The 17,694-nt window shown below is 42.2% G+C and overlaps 1 protein-coding gene across 2 annotated transcripts in view; it reads left to right on the top strand.

The window, feature by feature from the left end:
- Positions 1-17,694, top strand: part of AMBRA1 (autophagy and beclin 1 regulator 1) — a 63,663-nt gene that overhangs the window by 8,839 nt on the left and 37,130 nt on the right. For both annotated transcript variants that reach the window (XM_063438083.1, XM_063438084.1), the window contains exons 3-7: positions 897-955; positions 2,113-2,296; positions 4,073-4,245; positions 6,294-6,360; positions 7,782-9,262. In XM_063438083.1, coding sequence (XP_063294153.1) covers positions 897-955; positions 2,113-2,296; positions 4,073-4,245; positions 6,294-6,360; positions 7,782-9,262 — 1,964 coding nt within the window. The remainder of the gene's footprint in view (positions 1-896; positions 956-2,112; positions 2,297-4,072; positions 4,246-6,293; positions 6,361-7,781; positions 9,263-17,694) is intronic.

Genomic DNA, 17,694 nt, shown 5'->3' with positions numbered 1-17,694 from the left:
TGCAGAGCTTATTAGAAGCACTACAATCCCTAGCTGCTAGCAGCCATAATCACGTGTATTATTTTCTGGACAAATTGCATAGTCTAATGCAGAGTTAACCTCTGGTATTTATTAATTGTGGCAGTGAATGCAAATGGCTTCTGGCTTCCTTAAGTTTTTAGCAAATGAAGGTAACAAACAACTGGATTGCCAAGGTAAACGATCACTTCCTCATAATTTAAGGTGACGTTTCAGAAGCCAGTGGTTACTTGATAGGTAATGTTAAAGTTGTCACTATCGTGTCTGTGCATTTTTGTTTTTGGAGAAGACTGCCTACATATTGGTGCGTGGAGGAACAGTACAAGAATGATCCTTGCCTGATGCTCTTCTGAGCATGTCCCTCTTCATCTGTGTCTTCAGCACCTAATGCTTGATTGCTGGAAGTCAGAGTACACGAGTACAAAACTGGTTTCTGTGTGTGAAGCTGTGGGATCCTCAGCAGATCTTCTTGCAAGAAAATACAGGTTGCCATCAGCAGGAGAGAGTGATAGATTGTTGAAAATTACAAGAAGTGACAGAAGTAGTAGTTTGAAGTTTATAGATATCCGATTAATTGAAATGAATAAAGTTGATATCTTTATGGAAAACTCAGGCGTCACAAGTAACTAGCTGAATTACAGATGAACATTGGGAAAAGACTTGACCGTGAAACATGGTTAGGACAGAGTTGAAAATTTAGTCTAATGCTCTGATTTAAAGGACTTCTATAAATATCATAAAAATCAACACGTGAAACATTTAAAGGTATCTGTTGAATAATCATTTGACTCCACTGAGGTATAAAGAGTCTTCTTTGCCTGCTCGTAGTCAGAGCTCTATACTCCTCGTGACCGTCTTGTCTCATGTTTGTCTTTCAGAAGGTGGAGCTTCCCGACAGTCCGCGTTCTACATTCCTACTGGCTTTCAGCCCAGACAGGTGAGCTTCCTCATTCTCCATGTGTCTTCCTGGCAGGAGTAGCTAAATAGCAATCACTCAGCTTGCTGGCAGAGCAGCGTACTAAACCATCCCTATGGTTTTATGGGTTCTGCCAAGAAACTGCACTGTGTGTCTTGAGCATATTTATTTGAGGCTGCTAATACATCTGCTTAAAAGGTTGAAATAACAATATACGGTGCTCACATGAGCATCCCCCCCAGAATAAGAACCCGCAGCTTTAAAAAAAACAAAAACAAATCCAAGATAAAAGTTCCTCTTTAAGAAAATAAGTACTTTGACGTGTTGAATAATCAGGAAGTTTATTTTTGTTTTTTTGTTTTTTTTAAAGAAAAGTAATAGAACTTGTTGGTAAGTCAAAAACCAACCTGACTTCTCTGCAATTTTTATATTTTTTAAAAAAAGGTTGGCATCAATACACCAAAATTACTTTAAGTTTTATTTTTATTTTGATGCTTAGCATGCCCATTTAACATACACTAACCAAAGCTAAATCACAGGTGCTAAATAGTCTGGGTCTGTATCTTGTGAAGTACTGGGAATCCTTACGCTTGTTGCTGTGTGTTTAAAGGGACATTCTGAGCACCAATCGGCCTATGCTCATTACCTAGATATTATGCAATGAGTTCCATTTACGGTGTTACTCTTAAATGCAGCAGTTTACTTCTTCTGTGACTGTTGTCAAGCGAGGAAATCTTACTTCATCCTGTGCTATGCAATTCTGAGAACCGTTATGGCAAATCAACATAGTCTTGTTTTATTGCTGATGTTGTCTTATTCAGCAAGTCCACTCATCAGATCTGATGAGTGACACTAAGATTGGTAACTGAACAAGATATCACATACTAACATGCTAGGTAGTGGCTTATGGGACAAGATCAGACCCCATAAATTGTCTATATAATGCATTAAAAATGTCCTCTTAAAAAGTATCAATTTTCCTACACAAATAATTGATTAAATAGCTTAGTCTTTCTTTCACTGAGGTTGATATTGATTTAGAAAATTAGGTATCTATTTAAAAAAAAAAAGTGCTTTTCCTGAGAGTTCACGGTTATAAGCTAAAACACATGCTTTGTGGTTAAATGGTGAGAATACACTGCATTTCTAATCCAAAATAATCCCTTTCTCAATTGTAGGACATTGCTGGCATCCACCCACGTGAATCACAACATTTACATCACAGAGGTGAAGACTGGACGCTGTATCCATTCTCTCGTTGGACATCGTCGCACTCCTTGGTGTGTAACGTTTCATCCCACCATCCCAGGACTTATTGCATCTGGTTGCTTGGATGGGGAGGTTCGAATATGGGATTTACATGTAAGTATAGGATTCCTTACTTAGGAGTTTTATCTGTTTTTAATATTGATCCTGCAGTCAGTTGGTACCATGAGAACGGTTAGAGATTTACGAGATGTGCTGAATTGGCCGCTGTGATGAAAATGGTTTGTAAAAAGTGGAGGAGGGGAGAGATTGTCCCCAATTTGCCCCTTTTTTTTGCCTTTATTGTGGCACTTCGCTTACATCCATTTTTGAGGATAGTCCCTCCCTAAATAGGCTTAAGTTGTAACACATTCCATTCAGTCATTATAACACAGCTAGAGTGGGATGTCAAATTAAAGAAAACTATCTGTCAGCTGTTCTTTAGAACAAAAGCGCCCGCTACTTGCGAATAAAACCCTCCCGCTGTTCACCGCTCTCTATTTGGCTTGGTACAGTTTTGTATAAGTTAGTCTTGATACCATCTGGACATCTTTATGAATTGACAATGTTTCTGCATGTTTGGAAAATCCAAACATGGAAGCCTGGAATGGATGTGAATGCTGTGCTTGTGCACCCGTATATGTATTGCTATTCCAACGGTAGTAAAACCATTGAAAGTGAAATTGTATAAAATGATAGATAACTAGATCTGTCTGGGGGTGAGACCCTGCTATTGTGCTGGTATTCGTTAAAGAAACCCTAAAGAATTAGCAATACAGATTTGTGTTCCTGTCTCTGGGTAGAAATTACACCATCGCTCTAGGGACCAACAGATATTTATTTTTTTATTTAGAGCCGACACCGATAATCTGTGAATTTTCAGGCCAATAGGCGATAACTTCTGTACATTTACCACTTTGAAAAAATGATTTCTAAAGGTAAATGCACAAAATATACACGCCACATGTAGTGGATGCAGTGTGTTTGACAGTGGAGCTGTGTGTGTGTGTGTAGTGGGTGCAGTGTATGTAATGAATGCTGTGTGTGGTGTGCGTAAAGTGAATGCAGTGTGTGTGTTTCTGTAGGTATTTAATTTTTTTTTTTTTTTGTCTCCACCCCCCTTCTTCTTTTTACTTGGCCAGGGAGGGGGGGGGATATGGCATTCCCTGGTGGTCCGGTGGCATAGACTGTGCAGAGGGAGCCCAGCACACTCTTGTTTACCTTCCCAGCAGCTCCCCTGTCTAAATCTTGCAGCCTGTGTGCCGCGCGGAGCATTGCCATGGTAACTGCTGGGAAGGTAAGTAAGAGTGTGCTAGGACCGCCAGGCTTGTCGTGGGCCCGGCGGTCCTGGTATGTATTATCAGCAATATCCGTATCTTTATTGGCCGATACCGATATTGCCGAAAATACCTAATATCTTCGGATAATATCGGCCAGACCCCTACATCGTTCACCCCCCAAAAAAGGCTAAGGCTAACTCTGCACTACTTAACTCGTCTCCTTCTGTATTGCCTCCTCATAGGCAGCATTGGGGATCTGATGCACATCTTTGTTGAGCATGGCATGCTTATCTAACTTCCTCAAAGAAAAGCATTGAATAAATGCTTTTCTGTGGGGCCTACAGTTGCATGACTCTTTTAAATGTCCACTTTAGGAGGTTTGTCAACACTGTAACGTGAACATTGCTGTCCAAAAAAATAAAGGCAAAACAAAAATGGGGATTTAAGTGGCTTGGGTGACTTTAGTGGTCCTTTAATGAACGAGAAGAAAGGTTCACTTTTTCAAACCTTCTTTGTTATTTAAGCAGTTGGTATAATGGAGAAAACTGACCTCCCTGTCCACAATCCCAACCCTGCCTGGGCTTTAACTTTATTCTGTCATGTTTTAATACAGGGCGGCAGCGAAAGCTGGTTCACAGACAGTAACAATGCCATTGCATCCTTGGCCTTCCACCCTACTGTTCAACTACTCCTCATTGCCACTGCCAACGAAATCCACTTCTGGGATTGGAGTCGACGAGAGCCATTTGCTGTGGTGAAAACGGGCAGTGAAATGGAGCGTGTGCGGTGAGTTTATCTTTATTCTAGGATTTCTAGAGGATCAATCACTGGCATTTGAAATCTGGAGAATAGTGATTTAAATGATTACAAGTTGCATGTACAGGGTGCAGCAGAACCGATTTATGCAGTTTTGAGGGGTTATAAAAAATTAACTGAGTATATGTGTGTGCATATAGAGAAAAAACTAATTATTTTGTAATTTTTTTTTTTCTTTTAAATCAGCAGTAAATACCATTTTATATTCATTAAGTTTTGAAAATAATGTCCTCAATAAGGCGGCTATTAGCAGCAACACACCGTTGGAGACGATCTCTGAAGTTTTGTCCAGCTCGTTCACAATCACGGGGTATGGTGTTAACTTCTTCCATAACCTGCTCCCTTAGCTCTGGTAGGGTCTGAGGGCGATGTTTGAATACTTTTTCCTTCAGATATCCCCAAAGAAAAAAAAATCGCAAATGCTCAAAATTGGTGACCGTGCCGGCCACCCCACATCACTCCGTAGAGATACCAGACATCCGGGAAACATTTTTTTCAAAACATTGAGTGAATTTCGGGCTGTGTTGGCTGTAGCCCCATCCTGTTGGGACCAGAACTCCTCCAATTCCTCTTCTTCAACAATCTCTTCCATTCTGGGATGCAGAAAATTTTACAAAATTGAGACATAACGTTCAGAATTCACGGTCACGCCTTCCTCCTCAATAAAGTACGGGCCTATCCCTCCGAATTGTGATACGGCACACCACACCATTAGTTTAGGGGAAAGTAGCGGTCTTTCATGAATCATTTGGGGTTTACTTTAAGCCCAGTAGCGGAAAATTTACCTATTCACAGCTCCACTTAGATGAAAATATGACTTGTCGCTACTGAAGAAATCTGCTGCGGGAGAGATCTGTGCAAGCCTTTGCTCACACAGATTTCTGCGTTTGGCGTAATCTGCTACACTCAATTCCTGAGCCAACATCATCTTGAAGGGGTGAAACTGCAAATCTAAATGAAGAATCCTCCTCAGACTGCGGTTTGACATTCCCAAAGCAACAGCATGCTTTCGAGCAGAACGTCCTGGCGACTGCTCAATTGCTGCACTCACCAGCTGCACATTTTCCGGTGTTCTTATGGACCTGTCTCTGCCATGTGCACCTCTTTTAAGCGTGGTACCAGTTTCCTCCAACCACCTAACCCATGACCGAATTGTGTTCGCATTAGGAATGGCGTTGTTTCTCGGAATGTTGAACCGTCGCCGAAAAACTCTTTGCATCGCGATCAGACTGGTTGTTTTCTACATACACCTGCACGGAAAGCCTCGATGTACTCCGGTCCATACCATATTGGCTACTGAAATGAGGTGACGGACGGAACACAATGAGACCATGTGCACCTACCTCCACCCACCACAGCCCGAGCATTTACCCCTCAAAACTGCTTAATCGGTTCTGCTGCACCCTGTATGTTCATCTTTCATCACTATTTATGTGGTTATTTGTTCAGATCTCATTATATCTTTTTCAAATAGCCTATTCTTAAAGGATAATCAAAGCACCATAACCACTACATGACTGTTTATGGGCCTCTTAGCGAGTGCGGTCTCCTGGTATTTGGTTAAACCATTTGGTCGTTTAACCAAAACAAGCGTCTCCAATGTACCTGCAAGCCGCTCTCTGATTTGTTAATACCAGCGTTCCCCTTATGCTTGGTAGTACTGCATACATGGAGACTTGCTGGAACTTTAAGGTCAATTTCAAATTTAAGGTTAAACTAGGTGAATTGAGAAACATTCTCCAAGTCAGCTAATCTTCCAGTTTGGCTACTTTCCCCTTAAATTTGAGATTCCCTTTTTGATTTCCTGACAATTCTCACCTTGTTAATTTTCGACAGGACTCACTGACATGGCAAAGCTCAGCGTGTACTAAATGTGTAATGCTTTAGCTTGTTAAACATTTATTATAATGGCCTGTTATTTGCAGCAAATATGAGTTTCCTTTTTGTTTTAATTTCTTTTTTTTGTTTTATGTAATCTATTTTAATGCTATAATATTTTTTCCCCCCTCTTCCCACAGATTGGTACGATTTGACCCCCTTGGGCATTTTCTTCTCACTGCTATTGTGAACCCCTCTAACCAGCAGGTAAACCCCTCCATTCATTTAATCTCAGCCTGAAAATAGAGATTTTTGTCTGCACCAAGTTCTTTAGTAGTGCCTGGTCTATTCACTAAATAAAAGTAGAATAGAGAATAATTGAGACTTGAATTTTAAAGTTTAAGCCTAATTAGGAAAGAGTTCTCCAATTGAAATACTTTGGACTAAATTTCACAGTGTAATTTGTTTAGTGAAAAAAAGACCCTACTTGAGTTTGCATAATGGGGACATCCACGGGTTTCTAAGCGACAGACAGTGATCTGTGTGGCTCTCAAGGTACATGATAATCATACCAGTTACAGTGACATTACCCTGAGTCATGATCATTAAATGGGAACTTGAAGCACTCATAGAAGTTTAACCCCTTAAGGACCAAACTTCTGGAATAAAAGGGAATCATGACATGTCAGGCACGTCATGTGTCCTTAAGGGGTTAATGCATTTGATAAGTTTGGGCCTCAAGTGTTTTTTTTTTTTTTTTTTTTTTATAATTGGGTTAGATCTAAATAAGTATATATTTTGCACACAAATGCCTTTCTTTTTAGGCACGCTCCCTCATGCTTGAAAGTCTTCCTTATCAAATGTATGTACACAACCTCATCTCCTAAAAGCACTGAGCTGAATGCTTTTAGTTCACTACTAGATGCATGTAATCATAGAAACTGCAAACAGACAAGTGTATTAATGAGGCCAAAGCCTATTATCTTTAAAGGAGCACTAAAGGATCAGGAACACAAGCCTGTATTCCTAACCCTATAGTGTTAAAACCACCATCTAGCCCCCCCGTAACACCCCCTTGCCTCCCTAAATATAGTAAAATCTTGTATTCAAGTCTGCAGCTACTGGCTCTGCCTCTGACCTGCCTGCTGTCTGCTGACATAATCAGAAGTGGTGTTCTGAGCCAATCACAATGCTTCCCCTTAGGATTGGATGAAACAGGTTTATCAGGGGCAGAGCCAGCTCAAGTCAAACACAGCCTGGGCCAGTCAGCATCTCCTCATAGAGATTAATTAAATTAGTGCATCTCTATGAGGGAAGTTCAGTGTCTGCATGCAGACAGTGGAGACACTGAATGGCAATGCTGCTCACTGTGCAGCACTCCCCCAGGAAGCACCTCTAGCAGCCATCTGAGGAGTGGCCACTGAAAAGACAATGTTTACAGCAAAAAGCCTGAAGGGAATGATGATCTTTACCAGAACACGTGCAATAAGTTGTAGTTGTTCTGGTGACTATAGTGTTTCTTTAACGTGGTGCTTGGAGTGTCCCTTTTGAGGATCTACATAGAAAGAGGAGTGTAGTATAAACAAAATGCAAATTGCAATTTGCTCATATGTTTTAGTTTTTAAAGCTGTTTGCGATCTTCCAGTTATAGGTTGGCAAATCGTATTGACTGCTTTGTCTTGTTTCAGAGTGATGAAGAGTCAGAGATTCCCCTGGACAGTGCTGAGATTCCCATATACCGTCAGCGCTCCTTATTGCAGACCCAGCCGGTACGCAGAACTCCGTTGCTGCACAATTTTTTGCACATGCTCTCTTCTCGTTCCTCGGGCACTCAGGCTGGTGAACAGCCACCTGTGCAGGACTCTGCTACACCATCTCCACCTCCACCCCCTCCTCCTCCTCTTCCTCCCCCAACCACAGAGAGCAATCAAAGGCTCATTTACACTCGCATTCGAGCCACAGGTGTGAATGCTCCTTGCTGCCAGGACCCAAACATGCTGTGCCTCTGCATCCGATGCTCCAGTGCACGACTGAATTCTCAGCTGTTTCCCCATCCTGAAGCACCAGGTGCGCCCTCCACCTCTTCAGGGGTTACCTCCACGTCTTTTTCCCCAGTACAAACTGAGCCCCCACATTCTTTGGAAAGGCAGCAGCACCAATCCTCTGCTCAGCATGATCATGGGCTTCTAAGCCGCCCTTCTGCTTTCAGCAGTGTTCATAGCAGCACAGCTGGAAACACACTGCGCAATCTGAGCCTGGGGCCCACACGCCGCTCACTTGCAGGGCAGCCATCCCGCTACCAGCAGCCCTCTACTGACATATTGGGGTCTGATTGGACACGCACAGTGCTGAACATATCACCACGGACTGAACTCGAGCCTATGCCTCCACCCAGGACGAGTGCCTCCTCTGTTAGCTTGTTGTCAGTTCTTAGACAGCAAGAAGGAGAGGCTTCTTCTTCTGTATACACATCTGCCACAGAAGGGCGTGGGTTCTCCAGCTCAGAGCCAGAGAGCTCAGGATCTCAGCCTTCCGTCCACCCCACAGCCACCCGAACAGAGCTACAGTGTGATTTAAGGCGCTTCTTCCTTGAATATGATCGGCTACATGAGCTGGAACCAGGAGCACCCGGTCCTGCACAGGGACAGACTCATGAGATGCTTAATAATAACTTGGAACCTGAGCAGCCTGGTACTTCTCACCAAACCAACCAGGCACATGGTGGGGAAGCCAGCACTAGTCAGCCAAGAGGGCACTTAAACCGCTGTCGAGCATGCCACAATCTGCTGACCTTTAATAATGACACACTGAGGTGGGAGAGGACACCACCAGCTTATCCAGAGCCTGCAGGGACATCTGCTTGGCAGCCCCCACCAGTACCCCCTCCTAGCTCTTTTCAGGCTGGTCTTGCCGCTGGCAGCACAGAGCAGCCTGGGACCACAGGAGCGGAGAGAGCAGATATAGGAAGCATTGCGGGCAGCAGTGGTCGTCTGGAAACTGGGGCAAACCAGGAAGAGAGAACAGTGGGTGTGGTATATAACCCTGAAACTGGACACTGGGAAAGGGTCTACAGCCAACCAGCATCTGTTACTAGAGCTCCGAATGTATCCCAAGAGGCCTTACCGCAGGATCTGCCAGAGGAGAGCACAGAAGAGGACTCTCTCAGGAGGTAAGAGGGGAAAACCTTTTTGGTATATATTAGAATTCGGTGCAATAAATGTCAGGTATCCAAATGTTGCCTATCTGAGACATGTAGCACACAGGTGACCGTTACTCTTTAAACATTTGGAATGGAATGCAGAAAACCGTATTGTTCTCTCTATGACCATGAGGTATGAATTTAATTGATTCAACAATTTGCCAAGAACGTTTTATAGATTTTATTTTAACCTACATATTTTCACACAGCGGATGGATTTCAGTTGACTGTATTTACTTCCTTAAGGTCATTCCTCAACTTTCCACTAGGAGGCAATGCAGTGTAGGGATTAAGCTAGTTTTTTGTAGAGCAGTGGTTCTCAAACCAGTCCTAATGGCCCACCAACAGTCCAGGATTTATGTATTTCCCTGTTTTATTCCAATGGAGATACTAACAAAACCTGGACTGTTGGTGGGTCTTTAGGACTGGTTTGAGAAACGCTGTTGTAGAGCAATGTGTTTGCATAATACACCTAAAGGTTTAGGGGAGAGAGACTTGTTTAAAAAAAAAAAAAAATGACTGCATTTCCTCAGTAGCCTGGCCAAGTTCATCCAGATTTGATGGTAATGGTAGGCTTCTAGAACTCACAGCCTATCATTGTTGTTCAGATTTGAAGAATTTGCATACCAGGATTATTTATTTATTCTTTGTAAATAGGCCAAAACTGGTGGAACTGGAATCCAAGACTCCCTGCTCCACAACTGCTACAGTATACGATAATGTGCTTTGAGTGTCCCTTTAACTTGTTCAGTGTGATTTCTTGCTTTACTAAAGTGACCCGAAAAGCTACGCATGAGACTTGGACTGATGACCGAATCGGGAATCATTTTATAATGTTGCTTTGTGAAAGGGAGTGAAAACATTTTCAGACATTTTTTGTTGGCAATCTTCAAATATCGCACCTCTATTATAAAACTGCACAGCAGCCCAACGGCACGTATCTTGAGGGTGACAATATTCATTTCAGTAGGGAAGACGTATTTTTAAATTTGCATTTTCCTACACACGTCATGATACAATCAAAGAAAACTAGAAAGATCTGTCTTTTTTTATTTAGCTTGCATAGAAAAATAAATAACTTGTTGTTCTGCAGTTTTTATCTTTTTGATTCCTCTTGATTAATGTTCAGTTAGTTTAGGATGTCAAACTTGCGGCCCACCTGCCCTGGGGCCGCTTTGTGCTGTGGCTGCAATCAGCCGCAAGACAGGAAAGATCTTTCCTGTCTGATTCTTGTCTCCCCCCCCCCCCCACGGCAACAAGAGGGCAGAGTGTCTGTCTGTCTGCAGAGCTGACCAGCCACTACCCATTCCCTCCTGCTGGCCGTGCCAGAGGAGTGTCTGGCTTGCTTGAGAAGAGCAGGGCTGGAACTGGAGGATTGGCGGTTCATCTTAAGGTAGGAGAAGAGGGGCTCGGAGGACCTTCCTTGGTAGTGGGGGGACAGTGTATTAATTTGAAGGAGGGAGGGAGGAGGCCAGTGTATTAAATTGGGGAGGGAGGAGGCCAGTGTATTAAATTGGGGAGGGAGGAGGCCAGTGTATTAAATTGGGGAGGGAGGAGGCCAGTGTATTAAATTGGGGAGGGAGGAGGCCAGTGTATTAAATTGGGGAGGAGGGAGCCAGTGTATTAAATTGGGGAGGAGGAAGCCAGTGTATTAAATTGGAGAGGAGGAAGCCAGTGTATTAAATAGGGGAGGAGGGGGCCAGTGTATTAGAGTGGTGGGAGGGGCAGTGTGTTAAATTGGGGAAGGGAAGGAGCAGTGTATTCAATAAGGGGGGAGGAGGGGGAGGGCAGTGTATAAGAGTGGAAGGAGGGGGCATTGTATTGAATTGGGTCTGCATGGAGGTGCTGAATGCTCCCAATGGAGATGCTGATTAGCTGTGCAGCTTTTTTGCCACACATGCACAATAGCCTCCCAATGCTTTCCCATGGGAAAGCATTGGATTGGCTGAGATAATCAAGTTTGATGAAGAACACACTCAGAAGAAGTGAAGAACACACTCATAGAACTTCAAAATCAATAAGATAACGTCATTAGTTTTTTCACTGCGCAACAGCATGCATTCACCATTTCAGTCCCATTACCAAAGTTTTCTTAATATGTGGGACTGAAATATTGGTTATACGCAAATGCACGTCTGCTTAAAATACATTTGCTCTTTTGTTTACTTTGAAGCCCCACGAGCGTGAAGACGTCCAGTGCCAGGCAACTTTTTTTTTTTTTTTTTAATACTGTACTTTTCCACAAAAAAAGATTTTTCTATGAAAACGAAAGTTTTTGTTTTTTTGCAGCCCACATAAACTTAAACCTTGTTTATTTGGCTTGTGTTAGCCTTTGAGTTTGACAATGGATTAGTTGGTGCATCGACCAGTGAGGATGGATGGATTCCTAACCTGAACATGATCCGTCTGTCTTATTGTAATAGGCCCTTGTTATTTGGCTGATGGTATCTCTTCGTGTGACTTGTGTATAATTAGTGATGTACAGCAGAGATACAGCTATTGATAATGCACTTCAGGATGTAATTCGGAAGCCTCACTGTGCGGAATTGCAGGGTACACAAGCACACGGGAAGGTTTTGAGACCTGCATTTTCCCAGAAATAGCAAATGACTCCATACACTAGACAGATTGAAGATGATAGGTTAATTACCTTAATTCCAATTAATGTCTCTCTTAATGGAGGCTTGATGAACTTGGCGTGTACGAAGGATGGCTCCTAGGATTTATGTTGTAATGCTTGTGGGAAGACCATGCAAGATAGAAAAGCACACAGGCTTTTTTTGTTTTAATTATCTGATTCTTGTGTAGTGGGAGATTTCTCTACATGTGCATTCAGTATGCCTGTCCGTGCACAGAGTGCATTTGTTGTGAGAAGCAAGGACGCTCATCAGATACAACATAGCCTCTCTTGTACTGTGGCTGCTATTATGGACTTCTGCACTAGCCTATCAACTTTGGACAGCAGTGGTAGACTGTGCTGGGAACTATTAAACGGTAGTGGTTATGGTAGTTAGTCGCCCATTGAATATATCACTGGTGACAAGATTTTATCATGACATGTTCAGGTGGCGCCCACCTGGGGAAGGGTGGTGGCTGGGCATGACGCTGGAGACCCGGGGCCTCGCCCCGCATGCCTCACCTCCCTCAGGAATATTAGCCTCACTTATCTGCAATGGTCTGGCAGCTGGTTCTTCCCCGTCCCACCGGACAACACAAGCTACCTAAATGTGGCTGTCCACCCCGGTGTACACACCCTACCCGCCTCACACATGCCCTTCTCATGCCCATTGTCCAGTTGTATGTACAGACCCGTGAACTGCCAATGTTCGTTAAAGTCGTGCGACCTAGCCATTTTTGTTCTTTCTAGCTCAGGTCTTTTTTGTGTATTATCAATGTTATGTTACGTGTATACACACCAATACTTTTCTAAAATAAAGAATGTGCAAAAAAAAATTACATGTGCAGGAATTTTGCACATTAAAAGTATGGCATCTGTAATGATATGAATAATTTTACTCTCTGCATGCTATGTAAATCAATATGCACCCCTGGCAGTGCTATGTGCACATACACGGCTCCATTGAAGGCATGCCCTAGTGTTCCTGGATCATTATTGTACAATGATGATGATGTACTGTGTAGATCAGTTAAAGCTGCTGCACGATTCACCACAGTACACTCTTCCTGCTGTGTGGGTGATCTTAGGATATGGCATGGCTGTGGATACTGGTAAACCATTTCCTTTCAAAGCTCTAGTGCAGAATAAAGGTGATTAGCTTAGTCTGGCTGGAGTGACCATGCTATTGCAGTTCTGTGAGCATCTATGAATAGACACAGGTGGTGGGGGTCTTCCCGTGCCCTGGATTCCTGGGAGCTGTACCTTTAACCCCTTCACTGCAGGAAGGGAAGCGGTATGTAGAGAGGTGTCAGGGGAACCCTTCTGTTTATTTTTCCAGTTACACAAATCTAACCTCTGTTTAATGGCTACTCTAGGATTTCATCTTCTCCTAATGCAATCCCTTCCAGTTTGTCAATTCAGTCCTTCTTCATTTACTAACGTGTTCACTGTTTTCCTGGGGTCCTTTTTAGCTACGCAGAGATTGTGCGTATGCCAGCTGTTCTGGACTTCCAAGGAATGATTCTCGTACGGTTTATTCATTAACTACGTCAATCCTCACTCTTCAGCAGGACTAATTCAAATGCTACTTTACAGTTTAAGCACAAATCTGTGAGATGTGGTAAGCTCAGAACTGGTCGGAGGCAAGCACTGCAAAATGTAGGCCACTAGTGGAAAGTTGTTTAAACTGATGTGTCTGCCAGCCCATCCATTTGAAAATAAAACTTGCATGTGGGTGCTCTCTGCCTCTGGATTTATAGAGTACATAAACCGGTAATAACCCCACACGAAATGAGGTTCAGAAAAGAACCAGATCCTTATTATTCTCAATCGGCCTCTTTGAATAACCTACAGTTCTGCTAGCGGGGCTTTTCATACCTCCTAACAGCCTCGGATCTTGTGGCGACAATAACAAAAAACAAAACAAAAAAACATGAGGCATGGTTCTGAATTCTAAAGAGTGATTTGTGTAACAGTGGCATAACGTTTAGAAATTCTTAGTCCACACTTTTCTTTTCCCTTTTGTGTGGATACCATTTTTGTATGTGTAACGTAAACATTTTTTTACACCTTAAACTTTCAAGCCTGTTACAGAAAACCCCGCCACTGTGGCAAATGGCACAGCTTCAGAAATACTCTAGACTTTGGTGGCACGAATATTCGTAACACAAAACGTTAGAGAAATCACTGTATAGGCGCAAAGGGATTTTCTATTTTATTTTTTTTGTACATACTTCACTACATAAGCAGAAACAAAAAAAGTGATTCCTTATCTTTTATTCATAACTCGCATGGTTTCTCGGCTTGAAATATCATTGTTATTTCTCATAAGCCAACAGTTTTTAGTAATTAAAATCCCTGCAGTGATCTATTTTTTTTTCACTTTGTAGATTCACAATAACTACAAATACTATTCAAGAGTCTCTTTAACAACTTGTCATGTGCATGATTATATTTTGCTAGTGCTGCAGCCTTAGTCATTCTGTCCACCCTTCCACGAACAAATAGCGTTTGCAATGCCTTTTGTACAAAACCTATACTGGGTTAGAGAGCTTCCTTTGTCCACCTTCTTGCTGTCTTTATAATGAGCTCTCTCTGCTTTTTTATTTAATATCTCCTGCTTGACCTCCTGCTCTTTTTTTTGTAGTTACATTCTGCGCCATCTTTTCTATTCTTCTCTCTATTCGTCTTCGCTTTGTCTGCTCGTTCGCTTCCTCGCACCGTCTCTCTTTCGGTCTCTTACCCGCGCTCACACTATCTCTGTGTTTCTTGCTTATCTCTTTTTACTCTTCTCTCTCCCCTTTATCTGGCTGCTCAGAAAAGAAGCTTAGGTCCACGTGGCTTCAGGCAACTTAAAGTCATCCTGTGGTGCTATTTTATTTCATTTATAATTTTTTTTTTTTTTTTTTTTTTTTTTTTTTTTTTTAAACCTGCTGTCACAGATAAGTTTAGTAGCATTAAGCACAATTCAGCATCTTTTGCTGCCCTCAATTCCATTCTTCCTTTGGTAAAGAATAGTAGCCAGCGCCAACCGCTCGAGAGAGGGGTGGGGAGCAGAGCGCAAGGAAGCGGCATTGAACATAGACAAGTCCTGACAGTGCAGCTTCTTCTCCTCCTTTTGTTCGTTCTAATAGGATATGTAAATTCTAGTCTGGGGAAAATGGAACATTTGAATGAAACGACATGCACAAAAGCATTTTTAAATCAAAAGGAAAATCCCTGAGCTTGTGAATCAGCCACTGGATTATAGGGCTCTCAAGAGAAGTGTTTTGAAACCCTGAATAGTCCAGCTCTTCGGCCTCTTTATCCATCTGAGCAAATTCCTTCCTGTACTGAGTACATTATATTGAGTGCGGTCACTCTGTATAGTTATGCATGCCGTGGACGAATTCATTGCTCTGTATGGGATACCGGTGTAGCGGTTACGCAAACTGTGTAGCCAGTGCAGCTTTGAATGAGATCTTTGAGGACCCAGGACATAGTTGAAAACGAGAGAAATCTCAATGTATCTTTCCTGGTAAAATATTTTACAAATAAATCTTTAGAGATAGGTCTGTTCAGTAGAGGCCTTAATACAATGTGTATGCCAATACTTTAACGTTATTTTCTGTTTTCTGTTCTACCCAAAGGGCCTTACAAACGCTTCAATTTACGGTTTTCAACATTTTTAACCAGATTCGTAGCTATTTACTTTCCCCAGGGCTCAAAACTTCCATTTGCCCCCTAGCCATTGGCAAGTAAAAATTAAGGTTGTCCCTGGCAAATAGAAATCCACAATAAAAATAAATAAATAATCAAATCGACTTGGCTTGTTTTGTTGTGTACAAAAGACATAGAGGATTCTTTTCAGTCTACTTATACTAAGTGAAGGTTTTTGTGTATATCTGGAGTATGGCTTGCAGTTGCTAGTATCTTTTAAGGCCTGGCTAGTAGTTATACCACTTCAAAATGTTTTGCCTATGACCATCTTAGTGATATTACTTTCATTACCTTGGAAAGCTGAAGCTACCTGGAACAGTAGCCAGGAAGTTTTGAGTTAGGTGCTACACATATTGGCTATCTCACAGTAACTGGAGAGCTACAAAAATGTGAACTAGTCTACTATGAGAACTACGGTCTATTTATTATCTCTCTATTTTTAATGTGTGTGGCTGTGTGCATACCTTCCCTCCCTACTTCCTCTACAGAAAAGTGTTGTGTAAGTACATCTGCCCAGTCTCTGTTCCTTCCATATTGCTGTACTGCGCATGTGATACTGTGGGAGCTAAACCAATTTACATGGGTAATTTCAATTTACAAATTAAAAACAAAAGTCAACAGAGGAGATTATTTTCTTTTTTTGTTTCTGTTTTCCATTGCTAACTTTTAGGTAGCAGGGATTAGTTGGCAATTAGTAAGTATTCGGGAAATAGCTACACTGCGTGAAGAGACTCTTATTACATCACAGAAAAAAATATAAAAGGGCAAAACGTCACTCTCTGTAAAGAACCTTGACAAGCCTCTATTTAACTTACTTGGTGAAGAGTCACACCACATACTGTGATCTTGAATTCAGTCCTTCAGCATTTTGACACTGCTGTTACAATTGTGGGAGATTTCATTACTGGGGGTTCGGCATATTATGTACTTCAATACACTCCCCCCCCCCCCCGGCGTCCAAATAAAACCCCAGATTTTCGCAATACTCCCCTACAACAAAGCACAGTGACGCACATAGTTAATTATTTGATTACATGCTAATTAGGATGAATCCTAAAACTCTGACAAGTTGCTTGCCTTGAATTATGTTGTTTATGAGCCAAAGAGAGTTTAACCCGTCGATGGCTGGTTATGTAGGTCTGCGTATTTGCGTGACTGTAAAGTTGTTCTGACAGTCCAGGGATCTATCTACACAGCAGAAACATTCTGGATTCTGTCCAATTCTGCCTTCCCTCCATTTCCAGCCCAGTACTGGGCATTGTGACACATTGCTTTATAAAGGATCTGGATTGGATCTGGCACAAGTCCTGCTGTAAATTTGGTATAGTCTGTTTTGTTTTTAGTCCTGATCTTCTGTGTATTTTGTTAGTGTTTCTTTTCTATGAGCAGGCATAGAATTTGCCAACCGCTTCTCTAAAACCCATCTCCCCAGGCTCAGTCAGACCCCCTCACCCCCTGCCTCTTTCTTTTACTAATATTATTTTCCTGCCCGCACCTCTCTTCTCTGCCCCATCACTAGGCGGAAAATCTGCTTCTTGCAGCAGAAGATTCTTCATTTAATGGAATTAAGAGCTTGGCACTTGGCGCATGAAAATACCCCTGTTCTCAGCCTCGCTGAGCACAACGAATGCTTGCCTCTATCATTTAGCTTTCTCTGCGTGCCATGGACAGATGCTGTAGTGCACGATCTCTCATTCTAAAACCATATTGTTTGAAGAAATACAAACCAGCCTGTTATTGATCAGAAGGCTGTTATTTGAGTTGTCTTGTAGAAGCAGTGTGTTGAGTGCCTTGGAAAGGAATATTTCACTTTTAAACACTCTCTTGAAGTGGTCAATTTTGTTTTTCTCACCCCTCCTGTATGGCACTGTTTGTCGTGTATACAAGGGAATTTGCAAACACTGTATTGGAGTAGACAATCCTATATCATTCCCATTTTGTAAAAGCATTATGTCAAAGATGCAGATATAATTGAGAAAATTATTACCTAATTTGCTGCAATTGTGCAACTTATATATGAACCAGGAAGTCACTGAGATTTTTCTGCCAATCCTAGTGAATCTCTCAGCACACCGTAAAACTCGGC

Source organism: Pelobates fuscus, chromosome 12, assembly GCF_036172605.1.
Source record: "Pelobates fuscus isolate aPelFus1 chromosome 12, aPelFus1.pri, whole genome shotgun sequence".
In the NCBI taxonomy this organism is placed as follows: Eukaryota; Metazoa; Chordata; class Amphibia; order Anura; family Pelobatidae; genus Pelobates; species Pelobates fuscus.
This window is presented reverse-complemented; position numbering and strand designations above follow the sequence as displayed.